General features: G+C 46.6%; 1 protein-coding gene and 1 long non-coding RNA gene across 4 annotated transcripts in view; both read left to right on the top strand.

Moving 5' to 3' along the window:
• The first annotated feature begins 810 nt into the window (after window positions 1-810).
• XYLT2 (xylosyltransferase 2) overlaps window positions 811-24,178 on the top strand; it is a 36,145-nt gene continuing 12,777 nt past the window's right edge. Inside the window, exons 1-5 of one of the 3 annotated variants that reach the window (XM_080993689.1) lie at window positions 811-1,117; window positions 18,259-18,733; window positions 19,488-19,663; window positions 20,691-20,893; window positions 22,735-22,815. In XM_080993689.1, coding sequence (XP_080849815.1) covers window positions 977-1,117; window positions 18,259-18,733; window positions 19,488-19,663; window positions 20,691-20,893; window positions 22,735-22,815 — 1,076 coding nt within the window. In that variant the 5' untranslated portion in view covers window positions 811-976. The remainder of the gene's footprint in view (window positions 1,118-18,258; window positions 18,734-19,487; window positions 19,664-20,690; window positions 20,894-22,734; window positions 22,816-24,178) is intronic. The other 2 variants (XM_080993687.1, XM_080993688.1) reach the window with 2 other exon arrangements.
• Window positions 7,134-11,881, top strand: LOC308470742. The gene is made up of 2 exons (XR_013982620.1): window positions 7,134-8,059; window positions 8,094-11,881. It is a non-coding gene; the product is annotated as an uncharacterized lncRNA (long non-coding RNA).

Here is a 24,178-nt window from a genome sequence, read left to right as displayed (position 1 = left end):
CCAACAATCTATCCCAGGGATGGAGTATTGTGACCTGCCTTTGTTCTTCTCCCTATGGGCCATGCTTCCTGAGCTGATGGGAGTTGGGAGTCCCAACAACCTCTAAGATGCTGAGGTAATTTAAATCTGCAATTATATCTTTTGTATGTGTTTCTCTCCCCCCCCCCCCTTGATTCTACCTTTTATCTTTCGGAAACCCCTTTGAGGTGTTTTGCTTTGTTTGGGGGGGTTTTTTTACACCAAGCAGTGTATAAATAAAAATTAATAAATAAAGGGCCACACATTTCTCATCCGGGTCGTCGGTGTCGCTGAATGTTGTTTGAACTGCAGGGCCCCCCCCCGCCCCAATACTCTTAGCACAGCCAGAATGTGGGCATTCTTCAATGTTGTGTTTGTGTTTTAAGCGAAAGTGCAAAGGGCTAGTTTGCTAAACGCTGTGCGCGGAGGCGAAGAGGAGCGTTGAAAACAGGCTCTCACTTCAAAGGCAAAGAAAAGAAAGATTCTACAACCTGAAAAAAGAGAGAAGGCATGTACTTTTTTCCAAACCAAGAAAATCTTTAATAAAAAAAATATTTAAACACACACACACGTAGGAACTGTGGGAGGAGAGAGAGAGAGGATCCTTTCTTAAGCTGCTGCACTTGCAGCGTCCTCTGCAAGACAGGCGAGCGCCCCCAGGCGCCCCGTAGCAGCCACCCCTCTTTCCCGCCCCCGAGTTCTGCAGCGACGCCTTAAAAAGCTCCAGGGCGCTTGTGCAGCTTCTCGCTTCTCTCCCCGCCGGTGCGGGTGCTCGGCGCCTACCACGCCGTGCGTGCTCGCTCCCGCGGTCTGCAGGGCTCTCTCGACTCCGCCGCCCTCTTTCTTTCTTTCCCTCCCTCCTCCCTCCCTCCTTCCTTCCTCCCTTCTCTCTGCCTCTCTCTGTCTCTTTCCTCCCCCCCCTCCTCCCTCCCTCTCCCTCTCCCTCGGCCGCCTTGGAATGAAGATGGTGGCCAGCGTCCGGGTGCAGAAGCTGGTCCGCCGCTACAAGCTGGCGATCGCCACGGCGCTGGCCATCCTGCTTATCCAGGGCCTGGTGGTGTGGAGCTTCAGCAACCTGGAGGAAGAGGACCAGGGAGAGGTAAAGGCAAGGCAGGGCAAGGGGCCGGCGCCTGCCTCCCGCGACGGCGACGGGGGGCGAGCCAAAGGGGTCTGGGCAGAGCCCCCGGGGCCACGGAGAAGCCGGCGTCGGGCGGCCAAGGAGCGCCGAGGGCGGAGCGGTGCCCAGAGCCGGCCAGGGTGGCTTCTGCTCCGGGGATGGCGGGTCGGGTCAATCCGCCGCCCGAGGGCGCGCGAGGGATTTAAGGGTGGCGGTGATGGTGCTCTTGGAACATCAGGGTGACACGGAAGGCATGCACAGAGAGAGAGATTTATGCCGAGATATGTAAAAAAAAATACACACATATATATATACATATTTAAAATGTTGGTTTCGGGAGCAAGGCTTGTAGCCCCGGGACCGAGGTTGGTACCTCGCCCCGGGCTGGTTGTGCTATGGGGGGCTACGTGAAACTACTACAAAGTGGCGGCAAGGTCGGGACGGCTGCGCGCGTTTGTGGCGGTGGGTAACTCGGGTGGGGTGCGACGGCAGGGCCTGCGTACAGGTAATGTTTCGGTTTGAACCCTCTCTTCGGCAGAGAGGGTGCCTCGGGAGGTAGTGGGGTGATGCATCAGGGTTTTCGGGTCAGCCCAGTTTGTGTGAAGGTTTGCTCCGAAGTTTAGGGGCTGGGTGCATCGGCGCTCACTTCCCCAAGTTAGTTGCGGCTTAACTCTGGAAGGCGTGTTGCGAAGTTGCTCGAAGCTGATACTGGGCATGAGGGGTGGCTGGGGAACTGCATGTGTAAGGGGTGTTTGCTGTGGAGACATGCCATATACTGTATGCCTTTAGTGTGCTCATTACTTGGTACAGTGGTACCTCGGGTTACATACGCTTCAGGTTACATACGCTTCAGGTTACAGACTCCGCTAACCCAGAAATAATACCTCGGGTTAAGAACTTTGCTTCAGGATGCGAACAGAAAAAGTTCTCCAGTGGCACGACGGCAGCGGGAGGCCCCATTAGCTAAAGTGGTGCTTCAGGTTAAGAACGGTTTCAGGTTAAGAACGGGCCTCCGGAACAAATTAAGTACTTAACCCGAGGTACCACTGTATTGCAGTTTAGAGTATGGCATCTACTGGCCAGTTGACACATTTTGCTGGGGGAGAATGTAGGAAGGGCCCTGCTGGATCAGACCAAGTGTCCGTCAAGTCCAGGGCTTCCTATCAGAGGCCATGCATCGGCTTTCAGGGGAGACTTTATGCCACCATTTGCCATTAAGCAGTGCGCACTCTACTGTATTTGGGAGGTGTAACACAGCAGAATATGGAGATGGTGGAATGAGAAATACCTGGGGAAGTTTCCAGGCTGCTGTATCTTACAATATTGGCTTACGTCGCTTTGAATCGCTCATTGAAGCAGATGCTACCACTCAGTGAGCGGTTTGTGTGTAGTAGAGAATCACCATGTGAATCTGATTGTTTTCACCATGGGATGATAAAAGCAGTTTCAACTTTCAGTCTTCATAGTTTGAATGGGCTGAGCTGCTGCATGCAAAGCAGCTCAGCACATGGTAACAGGCACTGCATGGAGCTACTTAAGATCAACCCCTGCATAGCCGTTGTAGGATCCTGACCTTTAGAAGTGGGGATAGACAACTTAGTTCATACCAATAATTACTTTGGAAATGGGAGAGGCAGAAATCAGTTCTCTCTTGTCTGTACAAACCTGGAGGAATGGGGAGATGCCAGGCTTTGGCCGATAGCAAAACAAAAAGAGTGTGACACACCTAATTGTGCCTGTGACCATGCTTTCAAAGCTTGAGTCGGTTTGGGTTTTTCCCTTCTCTGTCAAATCAGGTTTGAAATGTACCCAGCCTCTTACTTCTCTGCTTGGTTTTATTTTTTTTACCCTCTGATCTGGACACACATTGAACTGTTTCCAGAGTAGGTCTGCATTTCCACCTCAAGTTTACTGAAGAAGTAAATTTGAATGTTATAGAAGTGACCACTTGGTTACGTATGAAGGAACTGAAACACCGCAAAGCTCAACCATTCTGCGGTTCCTGTGGTGTCTGACTTAGCATCGTGTTCCTCCACCCTGATTTTATGCTTTTTCATTTATTGCAGGGCTAGGCAATTAGTGGTCTTGTATTTGTTGTAGGATTCCAGTTTTCATCAGCCCCATCCAGCATGGCCAGTGGTCAGGGATGATGGGAATGGTCACAGTTTCCTCGCCCCCGGTCTAATGCTTGTAAATACGGTACTTTTGAACCTGAAGAAGTTGGATTGCTTCAGGCTAAGATAGTGAACCTTTTAGTTACTCATACAAATTTGAAGTGCTTTTTCTGACGTTCTTGATCATCTTTTGGGAGGCTTTTCCCACTGGAATTTTCAGCTCCCTAAGTCTGCTGGCGCAGAACATCTGCTTTGTATCTTGAGCTAGATTTGCTGCTTTTATGTAAGAAACAGCTTACTGTGGCAGAGGCGGTCTGTCTGGATTAGATAGACTAGATCCCTCCTGTCTCTACCACACACATCTGGCATAGTGCATGCAATGGGAGATCTATTTTCACTCCCTGGTTTGGGAAATCGGATGTTATGGGCATCTTAATAATATGTTCTCTAAAAACAGAAAGGCAAAGATCTTCTGAAACTCTCCACCCTTGTCCATTTATAGTCTGTAGTTGGCTGCCTGGTCTCCTGCTGTTTGCCTCCAATTCTGCGAAAAAGGGGGAAAATATAATTGGCATTTTTGTACAGAGGACAGGGCATCCACCCAATGCATTGTGTGAGAACACGAGCCCATTAACAAGTTTAGCGAAGCTGAGTGCAGCATCCTTTCATATATGTGCATGCTGCTTCCTGGCTGATCGCAACTGGACAAGCCATAGTGCCAAGACATAAATAAATGTCAGAATCCTTTCCACAAGAATCTCTGCCATTACGATGTCTGCCTGATTCTGCAAGTGCTTAGTAGAGCCTTGGTCTTCTACAGTGAGAGATCAGGTGTTGAATAAGGTAGACTCACACTATATGGCCACTGAAGTGTTACATTGAGGAGATGGGGATGGGTGGCTTTTGCTTGACCCTATAGGCAGCAGTGTGAATTTGGGACCAGTTTATGTGTTAAAGAAGAATCACATAGTAGAGCTGTCTTGGAGCTGCCGCTTCAGAAGGGTAGCCAAGAAGTTTTCTCCATGCCACATTTTTCGTGGCTGGGGAGTTCTTGACATAGAGGAGCTTTCGGTCACATCATGATCCCCACCCCACCCCCGGCCGCCAGCTGCATTCTGAAGTGGTACAAACCCAGTGATAAATTTGCAAGAAGATTTTATCAAATGACAACTTGTCAGCATTCATTTACTGCTGTTTGTGTAAAATAGCCATAAAATGAATTCTACCCTGACATGTAACTTTAATCAATTACAAGCAAAATATTTGAATAGCCTATTGACAGCTTCTGCAAAATTAACTGTCCAATTGCCCCATAATAGGCAGTGCAGTCTTTTATACAAGCCTGCACAGAAGCACGTCCCATCCACTCTGGTAAATGAGTATAGGTTCACAGCCTGAATTAACTCTAAAACAACAACTACAATCTTTCATGAGCAGACATGCATTTAAAGCCCAGTTATGACACCTGGTTTGAGTTTATAATTCACTGGCCTTTTTCCTCCAAAGTGCCACTGACTTTATTATGAAGTTGTAGCAATGATGTGCTCTGATTTTAAATGCCGCAAAATCAGTCCCTCTCCTGAGACCTTTGATCTGGGGTTTCTTTCCATGATGTGCGGAAGCACTGTTGCAGCCTGCAGCTCTATTTTGTCTTCCCAGAAGAGATGGTTAAATTTACCCACTGGACTGTCTAGCTTCTGCTTAAAGCAGCTGCTTCTGGCTCTGGTTCTGTTTTTGGAAAGCTCCCCTTTGATCGCTGCTTCCTTTTTGCCTGCCTTCCTAACTTTTTGAGGTTCAGGTTATTTCAGAGCAAGCATTACCACAAGATGATAGGTTGCTGCTAAGTATGTAGGGGGAGCGGGGAGACCCAAAAGATTCCTACTAAAGAATCAATTCAAAATCTGAGTAGGGTCAACTGGTCTTAACTGTGGGCCATGTTTTTCACTGAAAAAGATCTAGATGTGGCAGCAATGGACATTGGGACAAGAAGCGGAGACTGCTCTTTTCAAAGAACAATTCTTTAAAGGATGTTTCTCTCTATATTATATAAAAACCCAGGCTTCAGCACGATGGGCTGAATTGAAAAGGAAGCATCTTTTGTCAGTGTTAAAAGGGTGACATTTTCTTACTTTCATCTTAGCAGTTCATAACAATAAAAATGTCTCTCTCCAAAGCATAGGTGAAGTACAGGTAGATGCAGCTATTTATTGTCAGGACTGAATATGTTGTTCTTCTTGTTGCTTGGGCATGTTTTTTTGTGCATGCTCTGGGGGATAAATAGAAACCTGTCTATTGTTTGGATGAAAGCTAAACAAAAATGTCCAAATGACCCAAGACTGCAATCCTGTGCACACAGAAGTCCCATTGTTGAAATAAGTGGAATGGATTTCAGGGGGGACCCCATATATTGGATCAGGCTCCACTCCCCCTAAGCATAAAACAAAGCTTGAAAGTAAGCCCTCTCTGTGCAACACTCTTCAGTAAACATGGTTGTGATGTGGCTTGGGAGCATCAGGTACTTGAAGCATGTCCATATCATGTTGTTAGTCTCATCTAAAACATCTGCCTGGTGTTCAGATTTAGACAAATAAGAAGCATCTCCATGAATACTTTATGCTGATCTTATTTATATCAGAGGGCATTCTCAAAGGAAAGGGGCAGAATTCCGTATCAATATTGCATCCTGGCGCATACTTGGGCGAGGAAAAGAAAACATTCTGAAACAAAAAGAATGAATTGAAATGCTTTTTCTATCAGTCAAGATTCTTGGACTCTTATTTTTAAAGTATCTCAAAGCTTCTATATTGGCTATAGGCATTTAGCTTAATGCTGAGCCCATCATGTATGCATCGTTGTACTCTGAATCGATTGATCTGGTGGCTGAACTAGTTGTTGACCCCTTTGAGTTTTAGCCCCTTCCCTACACATACATAAGACCCAGAGAACGAGTCCAGTATTTGTTGGCTACAGAAGAAGAAATGCAACTCTAAGTGCACCAATGCTGTAAAGGCACATGGTTTGAACATCAATTCTCTTACAGTTGTGGGAGGTATATTTGTCTGTAAGCCTGGGGAGGCCACAGCTTCAGCACAAGAACAAGGAAGGAGGAAAATAATGTGTATTTTCTTTAATTCTTTATTCTGGTAGCTAGATTGGGCAAGCCTTCGTTCTTACGTAATGTGTGCCCCCGGCACAATAATTGAGGCATCTCATCTGGAGGAAGGAGGGGCTGCAGTTCTGTGGCGGAGAGTACATGCTTTGGACGCTTTGAAAGTCACAGGTTCAGTATTTCCAACTAAGAAGAATAGATAGCAGGTGATGGGGAAGACCTTTCTCTGCCTGAGTCCCCTAGGGAGCTGCTGCCGGCAGAGTAGGCAATGCTGGGCTTAATGGACAAATCGTCTGGGCTGGTATATTCAGTGGTACCTCTGGTTACAAACACTTCAGGTTACAGACTTCTCTAACCGGGAAGTAGTACCTCGGGTTAAGAACTTTACCTCAGGATGACAACAGAATTTGTGCGCTGGTGGCAGTGGGAGGCCCCATTAGCTAAAGTGGTGCCTCAGGTTAAAAATGGTTTCAGGTTAAGAACGGACCTCTGGAACGAATTAAGATCGTAACCAGAGGTACCACTGTATTCACAAATCAGCAGGTGACAGACAAAAGAAAGTACTTTTAAACACAGAAGAACATAGTTAGCCTCTGGAACTCAGGGGCCACTTCACACATTTCACAATTTCTATGTCTGCAAAGCCACATTCATATGTGATTACAGCATATATGCATTGAGAAGCTGTAGCCTGTTACACACATGTGTGATTATCATAAGTAGTGGGCTATGCATTTTGTACATGGTGTGACGTGGCTCATATGATGCCTAAAAATGGATGTAATAAGACCTAGAATAATCACTGTGCTGGTGTCTGTTAGTCACAAAATATGGAAGTCCAAAAACCACAGTCATGCTGAAAGTATGGAATCACACACTTTGGTTGCATGCAGCAGCGCTAGGAGGCAAAATTCTGACCCCAAGCTTCAATTTGTAAGAGCTGTGTGGCAGGGTTTTAGATGCCAGTAGCAAAGTGGTATAACATTTCCAGTTCCTAGTGGCCAGCATCAATTTTGAGCACCTAGCTACCTATGATTTCCCCCAGCCCTGCAATAGGAAGGAAAACCCTCTGTTTACCTTGTCTCTCCTCCTTCTTGTGTACTCCCATTGCTAGGTCAGAGTGCTTATTGCTATTTCCTGAGCGCTAAAACCCTCCTAGGAGCTGTTGCACACAAGGGGCAAGAGAGGCCCCTTTATAAGAGGAAGAAGTGCTGCCGATTTTGCCATGGGGGTTGCAGGCCACTTAAAGCAGCTTGATGAGCCTGGTCTGTAAGGTAAAAAGGTAAAGGACCCCTCAACAGTTAAGTCCAGTCAAAGACGACTCTGGGGTTGCGGCGCTCATCTCGCTTCAGGCTGAGGGAGCCGGTGTTTGTCCACAGACAGCTTTCTGGGTCATGTGGCCAGCATAACTAAACCGCTTCTGGTGCAACAGACCAAAGTGATAGAAGCGAGAGTGCACGAAAACACCGTTTACCTTCCCGCCACAGTGGTACCTATTTATCTACTTGCACTGGTGTGCTTTCAAACTGCTAGGTTGGCAGGAGCTGGGACAGAGCAATAGGAGCTCACTCCGTAATGTGGATTCAAACCGTCAGCCTTCCAATCGGAAAGCCCAAGAGGCTCAGTGGTTTAGACCACAGCACTACTCGTGTCCCTTGCCTGGTCTGTGCCGTAGGTTCACCATCCCAGCCCCTAGACTATGTCATCTGTCGGTGACCTCAGGGTCCTGCTCCAGAACCAGCCTGGCTTATTTCCACCCCCTTTGCCTATCCCCAGTCTCTACTAATGTATTTCTGTTCTGGGTACCAGTTGCATCTCTTTATTTTCTTCCACAGGCTGCATCATTTTTTTTAAAAAAAACCCCAGTTGTTGTTTTTTAAAAAAATCACAGTGGATCTTAATCTCCTGCTGTTTTGGTTGTATTTGGGTATGTTCCGCTTTCACCCCAAAACTCATGAAGTGTATCTCTGGCTTTCTCCACTGTCTCTGAATGGGAGCTGTAGTCAAACAAACATCCAAAGGGTGCCGTATTGGTTACCACTTTGTTAGAAGGTAGCTGACCGATTAAGCTCTACATGCATGTTTGGTACTCTGTAACAAACCTATTTTGATGTTGAGTGGTCAAATCCACAATAAAGTAATCCCAAAGACCTGTGAAAATTTGGGCTGTGACTTGCAGCGATGCAGGCAGTGTGGCAGAGTACTACCCGGATGCAGAAGATAGCCTGTTTTGTATATCTCCTGGAAGTACGGGCTGTTGAAAGCTCCCGTGATAATCTGTTGGTTTTACCAGCAAGCGCAAATGGTGGAGATGAAGCAACATGGCGACGAGAGTCTGGAAATATAAGAGCGCCTGTCCCGACGAGCAGCGGGGAATCCATGCAAGCAGAGACTTTGCCAAAAAGTTCTGCCGAAGTGTTAAACAGAAGTTGGGAGTCATTTATTTTCTTTCCTCCGTGGGTCGAACAGAAGGGATTGCTCTGGCACCGTGCAGCAATTAGGAGCCACTGAGTTCATTAACTGGCAGCTGAAGGAAGGAGAGGGAGAGGAGGGATGCCTTCTCACCTGTCACAGGCTAGATTAAGAGCTCCTTCTGGGAGAGATGGATCTGCCAGCAACAGCCACCACTTAGGAGGCCCGTTCTTAATGCTCAGCCGTGCACATTGTGGAAGGGGGGAGCAGCAGACAGGTGTTCTGGCAGCCTGTCTCACCTTCCTTGTCTCGTCACTCTCTCTTTCTCTTCCAGGATGTGCGAGGTGAGGAAAACGTATTTGTCTCTAGGGGTGTCTTCATTTGGAAGTATGATGCAGTGGGCTTGACTGTGAGAGGGCAATGTGCTGGAAAGGAGCAGAGACACTTGCCTCCGTGCTGCCGGGAGTTCAGCTCTCCGAGTAAACAAAACCCCTTTGCTCCAGAGAGGGCAGGCAGGCAGGGAGAAAATATCCTGGGCTGCAGACTTCTGAAGCATGTGTTCCTCCGAAGATTGAAGGCGAGCACCATCCTTTCCAAAAGGATGCAAGCATTTCCTTCCTCACGGAGGTGCCTGGCTGCCCCTGGCAGGATGTTTGTATCTGAGTAGAGAGCAAAACTTCAGTTGTTTGCCAGCCTCCCTCCTCAGCTCTCACCTTCATAGTGGAGAAAACAGATTTATAAGTCCCTGAACAGATGGCTTTGCCTGGTGACTAATGAGCTGTTATCTCTGCCGTTCTGGCCTCTCTCTCTCTCTCTCTCTCTCTCTCTCTCTCTAGGATGCATGCTTGAAGAGGAAACCAGGGGAAGTTGTGGGTTTTTTCTTTTTCCAAAAGGACTTTGCTTGTGTTTAGTCTGTTCCAAACAAAAAACCAGAACTGCTGGTAAAAAAGCATGGCAGAAGTTGACTGACTGGGTTGATTGCTAACCAGCAAGGCATATGTGGAAATCAGAAAAGCTAGTTAGTGTGAAAGCCCAGAGTCCAGGTTGGTCAGCATCCTATTATTATAATTTCTTAATAGACCAACATTACTGCTTCTGCAGTACATTCATCTAGGGGTGATTCCAGAATTACAGCTGCTTTGGAGGTCCCCACAAAAGTCAGACTTTCTGTAATAAGTAAAGGACGGAAATCCACTGGAGAGTGTGGAGTATTGCTTGCTTTGACACAATGTCAAAATGAAAATGAATTTCAATAGGGACAGATGTAATGTTCTGCACTTAGGAAGGAAGAATCAGCTGCACAAATATAGGATGGGGGACACCTGGCTTACTAGCAGCATGCGCGAAAAGGATCTAGGGGTCTTGGTGGACCACAAGCTTAACATGAGTCAACGGTGTGATGCAGCAGCAAAAAAGCAAAGCTAGTGCTATTCTAGGCGGCATCAACAGAAATATGGTGTCCAGATCAAGGGAAGGAATAGTACCACTCAATTTTGCCTTGGTCAGACCACACTTGGAACACTGTGTCCAGTTCTGGGCTCCACAATTTAAGAAGGATGTTGACAAGTTGGAACGTGTGCAGAGGAGGGCAACCAAGATGATCAAGGCTCTGGAAACTAAGTCTTATGAGGAGTGCTTGAAGGAGCTGGATATGTTTAGCCTGGGAAAGAGGAGACTGAGAGGAGATAGGATAGCCATATTCAAATATCTTAAGGCCTGTCACATGGAAGAGGGATGCCTTGTCACATGTTTGTTTTCTCCTGCCCTTTAGGGTAAGACTTGAGGCAATGGCTTCAAGGTAGAAGAAAGGAGATTCTGACTAATCATTCAAAAAAACTTTCTGACAGTAAGAGCTGTTCGGCAGTGGAAAGACTCTCACAAGAGGTGGTGGACTCTCCTTCCTGGGAGGTTTTTAAGCAGAGGTTGGATGGCCATCAGTCATTGTGCTTTAGCTGAGATTCCTGCATTGCAGAGGGTTGTACTAGATGCCCCTTGGGTACCTTCCATCTCTCCCCTCCCCTCTCTCTCTCTCTCTCTCAATCAGGCTGAATTCTCAATAAACATGTCACCCTAAATTGGTTGATTTTCTCCCAGCCTTTCATTCCCTGGTCTCCATTGAGGGGTGCATTTCAGGATCTGTGAGTTTTAAGACCACCCCAACCATCTGGTTATTGAGAGGGGGATTACTTTAGGGGCCCCATTTCCTTGCCCTCCAATACAGATTGGCCACCTGTGGAACCAAATACCCCAGCTGGGCCTTAGCAGTAGGACTCCCTCCCTTATAAAGCTCTCCGTGTTAGCAGTTACCGAGAAATTGAGGGTTGTGTAGCAACCTAAGAGTCCTGACCCTTGGTCCACTGTGCCTCCCTTGGCTACAGGATTACAGTGTGTGCTACACAAATAGGGAAGCGTAACCAGCTCAATATCTTACCACCTTGACTTCAAGTAGTCATTTAGAGGTAAGCGGGATGAATTCAGCCATCCCACACACGTCCAAAGTGCAGTCTTTAAGAGCACTGTCTGCCATCCTAACCAGTTATTCAGTGTAACATTAACTAAGGTTATGGGAAATAATTGTATTCATTCCCTGGTCCTGCTGATGATTCACATCTAAAATGACACTGCTTCTGAAGCTGCGTTCATGTGAACCGACTTGCCTGAGGGTTTATTCCAGTTTAGCATCCTTGCTTTTGCAAGTGTTTGCATCGCTTCAGAGTGGGGAGGGTGTATTTCATGCGAAAGCAGTTGCTGGAGAAGTCATGTTTGGTTTTAAAGAGACTTGACACATTCAAGTAATGCGCTCTGATTTTTACACATGAATGTTGTGTACGTAGCGCTTGAAGTACTTCAGAGTTGACCCTTTGATGATAGTCTTAGAGATTGCCTCCCCCAGATTTCACTTTAAGCATTTTGTCTTTGTATGGTCGAGGAACACCTCCAAGCAGAGCACAACGTGTGGGTCACTCTGCAGTAAGAAACCACGGGGAAATAACACATGGGGCACTTGAGTTAAACTGGAGCATTGGGGTGGCAGATGGGCAGAAGAAATTCGGTGAAGGAAACCAACATGTATAAAATGAGTGACCTCTTTAGATATGCATTTGGGAGAGTTTTTTTTAAAAAAGTATGAAATGAGTCACAAATCCATTGTCAGTTGAAATCAAAGCAGACATAGACAATGCATGGCAATTAGTTGATAATTGTAAAGAGATGCAGTAAAGAGACCTAGTGGTTTGGGAAAGGAAGAGGTATTTGATCACTCCTTGCTTGTTCTAATCTGTGGTTTTCTCAGTACTGAAACAGCCAGCCCTGGGCAATGCAGAGAGACAGGAACTTGGCCCAAATGGCAGAGAAGTTTTTACTTTCTAATACAGTAGTACCTCGGGTTACATACACTTCAGGTTACAGACTCCGCTAACCCAGAAATAGTACCTCGGGTTAAGAACTTTGCTTCAGGATGAGAACAGAAATCATGCTCTGGTGGCACAGCAGCAGCAGGAGGCCCCATTAGCTAAGTGGTGCTTCAGGTTAAGAACAGTTTCAGGTTAAGAACGGACCTCTGGAACGAATTAAGTACTTAACCCGAGGTACCACTGTACGGGGATGGGGACCTTTGGCCCTCCAGATGTTTCTGGGCTGCAGCTCCCATCATTCCTGATGACTGGCCACCTGGCTGGGAGTTGGGAGTCCATCCAACAACATCTGACAAGCAACAGGTTCCCCATCCTTAGTCTAACCTAAAGGATCATGTGCAGCCATGCTGCTATGCCATATACATGAAAATTGACAAATAGAGGGGGACCAATACTGTAATGGAGAGCATCTGACTTGTTTCGCTGGCTACCATGGTAATTTCCCACAGCCAGGCTTCCCCTGCATCAAAAAATAGCCTCTTTCCCTCTCTCATACTTCGTTTCTGCAAGGATGATTACTTAATAGAAGCTATTTAGTTTCAATCAGGTTCAACTGACTTATTGTGATGAGGAAATCTCCCCCCCCCCTTTTGGGGGGATAATTCTGCAACCCAAGTTATAAATTCAGAACTGATCGCAAGGTCACTTCAAAGGCATGCTAAATTAATCATCTCTTAGGAGATAGCAAATTGTGTGTGAGAGAGACTGTCACACTCATTGTCCCTGCAGTCATAATGCACTTCCTTCCAGATGGGTAAGTGTGTGGAAAAGTGACTGTTTTAAGAAACATTCACCATCTTCATGGCTGGTAGGTCCCCTTTCATACTTCTGTGTGTCATTAGCAGTTAAATGCCACCTGGAAAGCAGAGCTTCAAAACTCCCACCCCCCTTCCCTACTCTCTTGTTGTCCCCTGACCACCTGCTTTGTATAACATCTTGCCTGACTGAAGACTTTGCCACTACTTTTGGTGACATTTTGGTCGGTCCTCACAAAGGCACTGCCCCAAAATGAATGTTGGGAGTTCTTTCTTATGAGCTAGCATAAGAGCCCCTGCTTTGTCTAAAAAGTGAGGAACTTTTCCTGCAGATGGTAGGCATCAGAAAGGATGGCCCATCTGGGATAACTGCTGTCTGCTATGACTCTGGTCTGGTTGTTAATTATTTACGGCAGGAGTGGGGAAACTGGTCCTCTAGATCAGGGGTGAGGAACCTGTGGCTCTCCGGAAGCTGCTGAATTACAACTCCCATCATCCCAGGCCATTGGCTGTGCTTACTGGGGCTGATGAGAGTCGTAGTTCTGCAACATCCAATGTGCCAAAGGTCCTCACTCCTGCTCTTGATAGCGTTGGACATAGTAGCTATTGTGGTGTCCTCCAGAATAATAATAATAATAATAATAATAATAATAATAATAATAATACTCCACCCATCTGGCTGGGTTTTCCCAGCTACTCTGGGCGGCTTCCAACAAAATATTACAATACACTAATCCGTCAAACATTAAAAGCTTCCCTGCCCCTATGTGCACTGAGATAGCTCAGTTGGTTTGAGCTTGGTGGTGATAACACCAGAGTCTCAGGTTCAGGCCCCATATGGGACAGCTATATATTCCTGAATTGCAGGAGTTTGGACTAGATTAGTGGTTTCCAATCAATGTGCTTTGGCACCCTGGGGTGCCTTGAATGATGGTCGGGGTGCCGCTGGCAGTACTGGCCTCTGTCCCTCTTTCCTTCCCTCCCCCTTCTGATGCCTTGTCTCTGCCTCCCAAAGGCTTGCACAGCTGTTAGTTGCAGCAGCCCTGGCTACAAGGTCTGCAGGCAAATGGTGCCTCTGGGGCTGGTCAGGGGGTGCTGGTTGCCAGGAGCTGAGGCGGCCTTGCAGTAAGCAAGCAAGTGGGCGAGGGAGCCCAGCCAGCCAGTCCACCAGCCCTTGCTGTTGGGAATGGACAGACAAGTCCCAGGCCCCTGTGGGGCAGTATGAGGAGGCACCTCTTTTGGGGGCAGGGGGGCAGCCCAGAGACTGGGGTGGTAGCAGTGGCTGCCCAGAGGACTCCCAAGGAGAGGGGAGAGGAGGTTGAGGAAACACTCCACAAGGGAGGGTGTTTGAAAAGGTGTGAGATGCTGCCAGCTCTGCAAGCAAGGGGTGATGTAACTGGGTTCCTGAGCCCCACAGGGGTGCTGCAGAAAGAACATAGTTGGTCAAGGAAGCCATTGACTCAAAAAGGTTGAAAACCTCTGGACTAGATGATCCTTCCAACTTGGCAGTTCTGTTATTCTATCTAGCTGCTCAGCTTGAAAAGAAGAGGGTTCTGGTTGAACGTAGAGCGTGGTCATAATCGACCTTTCACTCAGGGTACTTTCCTAATAATAATAATAATAATAATTTATTATTTATACCCCCCCCCCCCCGCATCTGGCTGGGCTTCCCTAGCCACTCTTGGCAGCTTCCAACAAAATGTTAAAATACAGTAATGCATCAAACATCAAAAGCTTCCCTAAACATCGTAGTGATTTTTCTGATGGAAATTCTCTCATCCTTTTGGGAGAAACACCTAACAACTAAATGTCTGCGGGAGGAAATTTCAGTCAAAGCTCCCTGTGTGAAAGAGGATGCTCATACTCCTTCAGGTGAGGAGGGGTTTTGTTTTGTTTTTGTCAGAGATAGCTCAGCTTGGCATGTTAGAATCTACCAAGGTATTGCTAAACCAGTCAGACAGCTCTGCTGTCTCTTAAATTACTTTTACAAGCCTGCGCCTGCGAACCAACATGGGCAGCTGGGTGGGGATTGGGGGGAGAACAGCACAGCTTCTCAGTGCCTCAATGTGTCTGGAAGCTGGATGTGGGTGAGCCAATTAAACCGTTGAGTTCAGACATGAGGAAGACGGCATACTGAGCATTCTTTCTTTAAAGCAAAAGAAGCAGCCTTGACTAGCCCCATCCAGCTTGGGTGCTTTGCAAGCTGTGCAAACATAATGCAGAAGGGGGGTGGGAGGAGGAGGAACTTTGTGGGGAGGGCAAGTCACCTTTGTCCCTCTTGTCTTGAATGCATTTGCTGCCCCATGTCTCATAAGCCAAATGGAGCAGGCTGCCTTTCTGCAGATCCACCTACAAGTTCTGCTGGGTACAGTCCATTTCACTTCTGAGAAGTTTGCCTCGTTGTGGAAGAGAACGCAGTTTGTTCTTGTTTAGGGAAAAAGAAAAGAAACACAACTAAAGAAAGAAGAAGCTTGCTCTCATAACGGAAAGGGAGAAATGCATACTTGCCAGAGAAAAAAATGGATTGAGGAACAATAGAAATGTTCTTGAAATGGATGGTTGTTACGGTGGGGGAGCAAACAGTTATATTTATATAGATATATTCTTTTTTAAAGGACTAATGTGGTTTTGTGGATAAGCACCTGTATTTTAACCCACAACGAAAGCAGATTAAAACAACAACAACCATAGGGAAGGAGGACTGGAGGGGGGGATTGTTTTTGCCTGCTAATAGTTATCTAAAATCAGCTAAGCTTAATCATTCTGTCTGAACTCAGCTGCTGCGTGCCAATAGGACCGTAGCCAGAATTATGGAGCCAAGAAGAAACAAGAGGGGAGGAATACACACTCTGGGGCACTCGCAAGGTTTGCAGAAGTAGGGAAATGTTTAGGAAGAGAGAGAGAGAGCACATGGGGTCAAAAAATGGCGGCAGTGTGGACTGAGCATGCTCGGTGTCCACAGAATGCTGAGTGCTTGTTGGGGAGGGGAGGAAAACGGGGGGAGGCAGAATGGAATGGAGTGAAGAATCCCAACCAATGAAAAGCTGTAGAACAGAGATGGCGGATTTGTGCTCTCCCAAGTTGGACTCCCAAGTCCTGTCAACTCAACCAGCACGATCAGCGATCAGTAGCAATGGGAGTAGTAGTTCCAACAACATCTGGTCACAGGTTCCTATGCAGTCCAATGTCCATTTACACGGGTTTAAGTCCTGTTAAACTTGGTGGGTCTTCCTTTGGAGTAAAACGTGTAGGATGGCAGAGGAGGTAGATTTTTCTTTGGAATTGTAAATGTATGCCTCTTGCAAGATTCTGTGAATCTAATATTTCTCTTGACACATGAACATAGAGAAATACGTGTTTTTTTATTTATTTTTGCTCTTACACCTCGCCTTTCTTTCAAGGACACCAAGGTGGTGTATATGGTTCTCCAACCCCCCAATTCCTGGTCTTTTTATCCTTGGAGCAACCCTGTGAGGAAGGTTCAGCTGGGGGAAAGAGTAATGGGTAAATCCATCTAGCTTCATAGCTGAGTGGTGATCTGAATCCAGGTTTCCCTAGCTCTACTCTGACATTCCACTGCACCGGCCGTCTTTGTTACTATCTGTGTAACTATCGCCCGCATCTGCACGGTACATTTTAAGCAGTACAGTGGTGCCCCGCAAGACGAATGCCTCACAAGACGGAAAACCCGCTAGACGAAAGGGTTTTCCGTTTTGGAGGTGCTTCGCAAAACGAATTTCCTATGTGCTTGCTTCGCAAGACGAAAATGTCTTGCGAGTTCCTGCGGGGGTTTTTTCCTCCCCCCCCCTTTTTCCCAAGCCGCTAAACCGCTTATCAGCTGATGGCTAAGCCGCTTATCAGCTGATCTTTAAGCCGCTTAACAGCTGATGCTAAGCCGCTTATCAGCTGATCGTTAAGCCGCTTATCAGCTGATCGTTAAGCCGGCTAAGCTGCTAATACTGTAGCGCTAAGCCGCTAAACCTCTAATGGGCTTGCTTCGCAAGACGAAAAAACCCGCAAGACGAAGAGACTCGCGGAACGGATTCTTTTCGTCTTGCGAGGCACCACTGTATTATACCGCTTTGAAACAGTCATGGCTTCTCCCAAAGAATCCCAGGAACTGGGAATTCGCCATAAAAAAGGTAAAGGGACCCCTGACCATTAGGTCCAGTCGTGGCCGACTCTGGCGTTGTGGCGCTCATCTCGCTTTATTGGCCAAGGGAGCCAGCGTACAGCAGCACAAGGGAGCCAGCGTACAGAGCAGCACATGGAAACGCCGTTTACCTTCCCGTCGGAGTGGTACCTATTTATCTACTTGCACTTTGACGTGCTTTCGAAATGCTAGGTTGGCAGGAGCAGGGACCGAGCAACGGGAGCTTTTTTTTTTTTTTTTTTAAATGATATTTATTAAGCATTTTAAAATTACAGAAAAAACAAAAAGACAAAGAAGAAGAAAAAAGGGAAAAACAAACAACAATCAAACAATACAAATCGATAAAAATCAAAAGCAAAAAGCAAAACCAAAACACATAACACATCAAAATCAAAAAACAAAATAAACCACAAAAATTTAAAAACAGATCCAATATTCTCAAATCCTTAACTGTCATTACCTTATTTCATCAACCTCCTCGCACCTCCCTTTTTTGTATTCTAGTTATTAATTACCACAGCAAATCCTTCCCTTTTTTCATAATATTCTGTCATTAAATTACCTTAATCTATTTTAACCTTATATTACTATAAAAAACCCTAAAACTTAAAACTTAAATCTTATTTATACCAATTTCTCATAACCATAACATATTCTTGCATAGTTCTTTTTAACATTTCTGCTAAAGCCAAATAATTTCGTTCCAACATTTTTCTAATACTCATTAATTTTGCAAAACAATCCTAAGTAAAAAATTTTTAAAACTTTCTTCCAATCTTCATCCAACGTCTCTTCCTCCTGGTCCCGGGTTTTGTCAGTCCTTTCTATCCCGAGCAACGGGAGCTTACCCCGTTGCTCGGATTCGAACCGCCGACCTTCTGATCAGCAAGTCCTAGGCTCTGTGGTTTAACCCACAGCGCCACCCGCGTCCCACTGGGGAATTCGCCTTACACAGCTACAATTCCCAGAGTTCCCTGGGAAGATGAATTGATGCATGTATGTACTCTTGTACATTACTTAAAAAGCTCATCTCCTTTAGAAAAATGGAAAGGGTGCTGATAACTTTCATTTTGAACGCTGCAAAGTAGCTTGGAGATGAACCCTGAAGTTAATTCTTCTTTTCCTCTTTTATTTTTATTCTGCGTGTGTGTGTGATTGAAACTGGAGAAGGGACGGCAGAAGAAGGCCCAGCTGCTTCAGAACGGGGAAGGGTCCAAGGATTTGGACAGCTCGGCAGGCCGCAGGGGCAGCTTGAGCCGGAAGCATGGGCGATGGAAGAGCCGTCCGGACAACCCCGGAGTCCTCGTGGCCAAAGTGGTGAGAGCGGTTACGGGGAAGCACAAACCCGGGCGCCGGTTCCCCGTCTACTTGGACTCCTCGAGCCAAAGGAACCTGACGGAGCTCAGAGGGGATGCTCAGCTAGCCGTCTTCCAGCACGGGGACACGGGCAGCGTGGAAGGGGCCCCCCAGCCCACAGAGAACAACTTCACTCCCAAGTGTGAGATCGCCGGCAAGGACGCCTTGTCTGCGTTAGCCAGAGCCAGCAGCAAACAGTGCCAGCAGGAGATAGCCAACGTGGTGTGCCTGCACCAAGCCGGGAACCTTATGCCGCGCTCCGTACCCCGGCAGTGCCAGCTTTCAGGTGAGACCTGAATTCACCTTTGCAGCATAGTTTCCGCTTTGCAGAGAGGATGCTTCTTCGGTGCTATGTGGTTTGGTTCTCTTGTCGCAGGATAGAGACATTTACCCTCTGCAGGCACCAATGCAGTCGCTGAGCAGACCATTGCCCCATAGATACGATGGAAGCAGCCTCCCACTGAGTGAGAGCATGGGTCTGTACACTTTGACTAGCAGCGGAACAAACCACAGGTCTTTCCCAACCTAGATGCTTGGAATCCTTTTTAGCTGGAGACAACTTGAGGCCTCCTGTGTGTAAATCAGCTGTCTTGCCACTGCACTATGGCCAAAGAGAGAAGTTGACAATCCCCTTAATTAAATGGGGCATGGGCCATGTAATTTGGGAAGGGCTGTACTAGCTCAGGAGTGGAGCATCTGCTTTGCATTCAGAAGGTCCCAGGTTCGATCCCTGGCTGGTTTTTACTTAGGTCTGATTTGCACACAGAAAAAGATGGTTGTGCCCTTTTTTTTTTGCCTTCCTCTGTGCTGGGTTGCACATTTATTTCTGATATGTTGCAGCTGCAAGTTGGATGACAGTATAAATGTGCTGCTTTAGGTTATTCTTCCACCCTGTATTTCTGAGATCAGGGTAGGAATGCAGCTTTTCTTCTGACCTCAAGGTCATTTGGCCTCAGGAGCTTGTGCACTAGCTCCTCTTCACTCCCCCTTCCTGCTCAGATAACCTTGAGTCCATCTGCAACCCCTTCTGATCTCTGCAGGGAAAGTCAGCCCCATTATCCAGTGGGATGAAAGCCGAATGCTCCACGCCTCTGTGAGCAAGCCAGTTCGGATTGCCTACATGCTGGTCGTTCACGGGCGAGCCATCCGTCAGCTGAAGCGCTTCATCAAGGCTGTGTATCACCAGCAACATTTCTTCTACATCCATGTGGATAAGGTAAAGCAGGTGGCCTCCTGGCCTGTGCTAATACAGCTTGGCACTAAGAGGAGAGAGGGAGGCGGGAGGAATGGGACAAACCAAGAGTCCACAGGTCTCCTTGCTAGGTCGCCTGGAGAAATTGTGTCTTGCCCTCTGCACAACACTCCCTGCTGTACAGCCCAGAGACTGCCACCCTTTCCCCTGAGTTCTCTCTGGGCACACTGAATCTTCTCTCCCTTGTCTTATCTCTGGCTGTACTGATAAGAAGATGTGTCACTCCTGCCTTCATTGAAGCCTGTTGCAAAAAAAAGAGGGGGGGGAGGTTATTTACTACGGCCCATGTTTTGTTAGCCCCAAAATGGAAAAGGAGTGAGGTCCAAACTAAAGAATAGTGGCAATTTAAGTTGACGGAATATGCGCAGCTTGCAGACCTAACATATAGAATAAGAGAACAAGAAGAACATACGTTTAGAGAAGATTGAAAAATGGTTCATTGAATGTATGGGGGGAGATTGTGTACACTTGAAAACGTTGGCAGCATTAAGATAAATTCAACAGTGTAAATAAGTTTTGATGGATGTAATAATGGAATACTGAATGTTTTGGTTTATGTAAAATATGCAGGGACTTATGATATGCAAAATGAACCATGGAAAGAGAAGAAGGGAAGTCATTGATATTTTAAGGATGTTTAAATGAGTATTCTAAATTGTAAAACAGAAAATTTAAATTTATGTGTGTGTGTGTGTGTGTGTGTGTGTGTGTGTGTAGATAGATAGATAGATAGTCCATTGCAAGATCCCTTCCCTTAGGTCCCCTGGCACAAACAAAGGGAAATGTTAGAGGTGTGTGCCTCTAACATTTAAAGGAGCAGAAATCTTGCAAATGAAAGCAGACACCGTCACGTTTCTTCCAAGGTCCTCCCAGAATAGCAAGGTGCACTACTACACATTTTTCAAAGAGCTCCTTCTAGGAAGGAAGGAATGGACCAACTGAAGCAGTGCTCCTCCCCCTGGGACTCAAACTTGGTTCTGTCCCCTTTCAGCGCTCCACCTACCTGCACCGTGAAGTGGTGGAGTTGGCCCAGCACTATCCCAACATCCGGGTCACCCCTTGGCGCATGGTCACTATCTGGGGTGGCGCCAGCTTGCTGAAGATGTACCTGCGCAGCATGAAAGACTTGCTGGAGATGGCAGACTGGGCCTGGGACTACTTCATCAACTTGAGTGCCACAGACTACCCTACCAGGTTCGTTGTGGGGAGAGCGGGCGTGGGAGGAAGCAGAACAGGGAATTACCTGCAAGGTCAGCTGAGGCTTTGACTACTCAAACACCATGGCTTAGAGTTGGAGGCTCCTCACCTTCTATAGCCTCACCTGAGCAGTTGGTGGGAGAGAGTTTGCATGTTGGAAAATGGGAAAGAAGGCAAGCAGGATGCCACATCTTGAGGGAGGCAGGACAAGGCAAACACCCTTTTAATAAATTAGGGAGACTGAGTGAAGGAGACCCAGTAATGGGAATAGAGTAGGGTTTGGCTAGGATGCAGGGCAATTAACCCAGATTTTCAGATCTTGGCTGCTTCTGAAGGTTTCTGAAACAAAATCACTTCTCTGAGTGTTGGAGGCATGAATTATTGTGTTTGTGCAAAACATCTGTTGACTTTAAATGAGACACTGAGAACAGTGGAACTGCCATACTATTCAGGGCCAGGAATATAGGGAGCTGCTTTGTGCAGTGGTACCTCCGGTTGCAGGCGGGATCCGTTCCAGAGCTCCGGTCGGATCTTAAGGTGTGCGTATCTGGAGGTGCCACTTCTGTGCATTTGCACAGTGCGGTTTAGCGCTTCTGCACATGCGCACGGTTTGTAGAGCACTTCTGTGCATGTGTGCACGGCGAAACCCAGAAAAATACTTCCGGGTTTGCCGCATACGTATGCCGAAGGATCCGTAACCGGAGGTGAACATAAGTAGAGGTACCACTGTACTGACTATTGGTCCATTTAGTTCAGTATTATCTACATCTACTGGCAACGGCTCCCCAGGATTATAGGTGGGATCTCTACCTGCCTTGCCTGGAGATTCTAAGGATTGAACCTGAGACCTTCTGGTCCAGGGTCCTTCAGCTGCAGCACCTAGCCTGTCTGGAAACAGTTTGTACCAGATTAAGAGGAAATATACGTGGAGCGAAAAAATAAAAATTGGTGTAGCACCCCCTGCTGTCATTTTTATACCAAGCATTTGTTACTTGGCACATCTGGGTCTCTTGGGTTCAAGGCAGCAGCCCTTGCAAACTTGTTATGATTAACTTCTGCAACAAACTTGCGGGAAAGTGCTCCCCTTTGCAACTCTTTTTATGATGGAGGAGAGAGAGTCCGTTAGTTCTTTTAACAATTCCGAATGGTATTTCCCCTATACTTGGTTTAGACAGTGGCTGACCACAAATAATAACTCGGTTTTTTGCTTTTGCATTAGGCCACATTGGAGTTTCTGCTCTTCAAAGAATACCTTGAGAGCTTAAAAGCTGCCACTTCTTTATCCATTAACAAAGAGCCTGACAAGTCTCAAACTGCCTTCATCCTTTACTCTTAATCATTGCACCACTGAAGTGTGTGGGCTTCACCAGTTAGTTCTTTCCTCTTTTGCCCAGGCAGATTCATATTACTAGACAAAGGCTTTCCAAAAGACACTGGATGGCTTCATCACTAAAACATAAGCGTTGCATTCTCTGTTCCTGCAGAAGCTGTGTCGTATTTCCTGTCCTGCTGTTCTCTTTTTGAAAATTCATGTACATCGTAGAATTATAGAGTTGAAAGGGACCCCAAGGAGGGGTGGGATGAGTGCAGGACTTTCTCCATGAGGGGAACTTGGAAAAACAGGGATTTCGATAATGTGGAAAGAAGCCAGACATATATTGTTGTATGGAGTCTCTCTTCAGACAGATTCAGATAGGTTGGGGCAGCACTTGCCTCCATGATTTCCCCTCCCCACTTCATCGTGCTATAATTGACGTATCTGAAAAGCCCTCTAGTCTTGCCACTGAACTCCTGCTTTGGCTGTTTTAATTCTTCCTTTGAATTGCTGCCACCTGCAGGACCAACGAGGAGCTGGTGACATTCCTGTCGAAACACCGAGACAAGAATTTCCTGAAGTCTCATGGCCGAGATAATGCCAGGTAATTCCCTCGATTGAGAGACAGCATGGGGAGGAGGTTAAAAATGAACCATGAACGGGGTAGAGGTGGTGGTGAGAATGGGGGTTTGCCCAAAGGTTTGGAAAAGTTAAAGGAATCTTTATTGGGCCTTTTGCTGGAACAAAACTGTGCGTTCACCATGTTCCTGATCGCTGTCCTCCCACTGCTCCTATCACAACTCTAGCTGCAACCCAAAACAACGGAAATCCATTACAGTGCAAAGGTTGTAGATAAGATGTTTCTGCTGTAAGTGAATAATCTGAAAACTTCTCATAGTCTTCTCCTCAGTTTATCTTTGTGTGGTTTTTTTGGCAACTCTGCTGCCAGTTTCATTTGCTGCTGCCTGACTGCTGCCTAAGAGGCTCCTCCTATACCTTGAAGGGAAAGTGTTGGCAGAATCATGGCAGCTGTGGAAGCCTCTTTCCTGAACAGGAGTGACTGTTCTGCAACTTTCCGGCTGTTGAACTCCAGCTCCCAGCAGCCCCAGCCAGCATTATTATTATTATTGTTGTTGTTGTTACTCGTTTAATTTCTATACCGCTGTATAGTTTTAAAGAAAAAGCCTCAAAGCGGCTTGCAACACATTAAAACAGCAAATAAAACAATCCAGAAGAAAACATTGCTGAAGAAAGTCAAATACAGTCATTCCTCGGAAGTTGAACAGCATCCATCCCGGAAGTCTGTTTGACTTCCAAAACGTTCGGAAACCAAAGCGTGTTTTCGGATTGGCTGCATGAAGCTCCTGCAGCCAATTAGAAGCCCCGTTGGACGTTCGGCTTCCAAAAATAGTTCGCAAACCGGAACACGCACTTCCGGGTTTGCGGCATTCAGGAGCCAAAACGCCCAAGAACTAAGCTGTTCGAAAACCAAGGTATGGCTGTATAAAGTATACATTCCAAGCAATGTATTTTAACAGGAAACTACATTACTGTAGTAAAAGATTTCAGAATAAAACATGGCAAAGAAAGTCAACTACAGAATGCGCATTCAATGCAGCAAAGTAAACAACAACAAAATCTTAAAACATTTCCAAAGAAAGCTTTACTAAAAGAAGTCAAATATTAAAATGTGCATTAAAAACAGCATAACTGAGAATGGAATAAAATATAAGCATAGGGCATATCTGCTGCCGTTGCTGCTAGTCCTGCCAATGGCGGTTCATGGTGGGTGGAAGCTCAGGCTCAGTGGCTTGTGTTTGCACTAAGAGGTAGGCCAGAGCTTTAGCAAGGGTCAAGGGAGGCTGGAGTTGTAGTCCCAGGAACCAAGTTCCCCACCAATGATCTAGTACAGTGGTTTTCAACCAATGTGCCAAGGCACCCTGGGGTGCCTTGAATGGTGGTCAGAG

Source organism: Podarcis pityusensis, assembly GCF_964106645.2.
Source record: "Podarcis pityusensis genome assembly, chromosome: 2".
NCBI classification, from domain to species: domain Eukaryota; kingdom Metazoa; phylum Chordata; class Lepidosauria; order Squamata; family Lacertidae; genus Podarcis; species Podarcis pityusensis.
The sequence above is the reverse complement of the archived record's forward strand: the minus strand, read 5'-3'. Positions and strand labels throughout refer to the sequence as shown.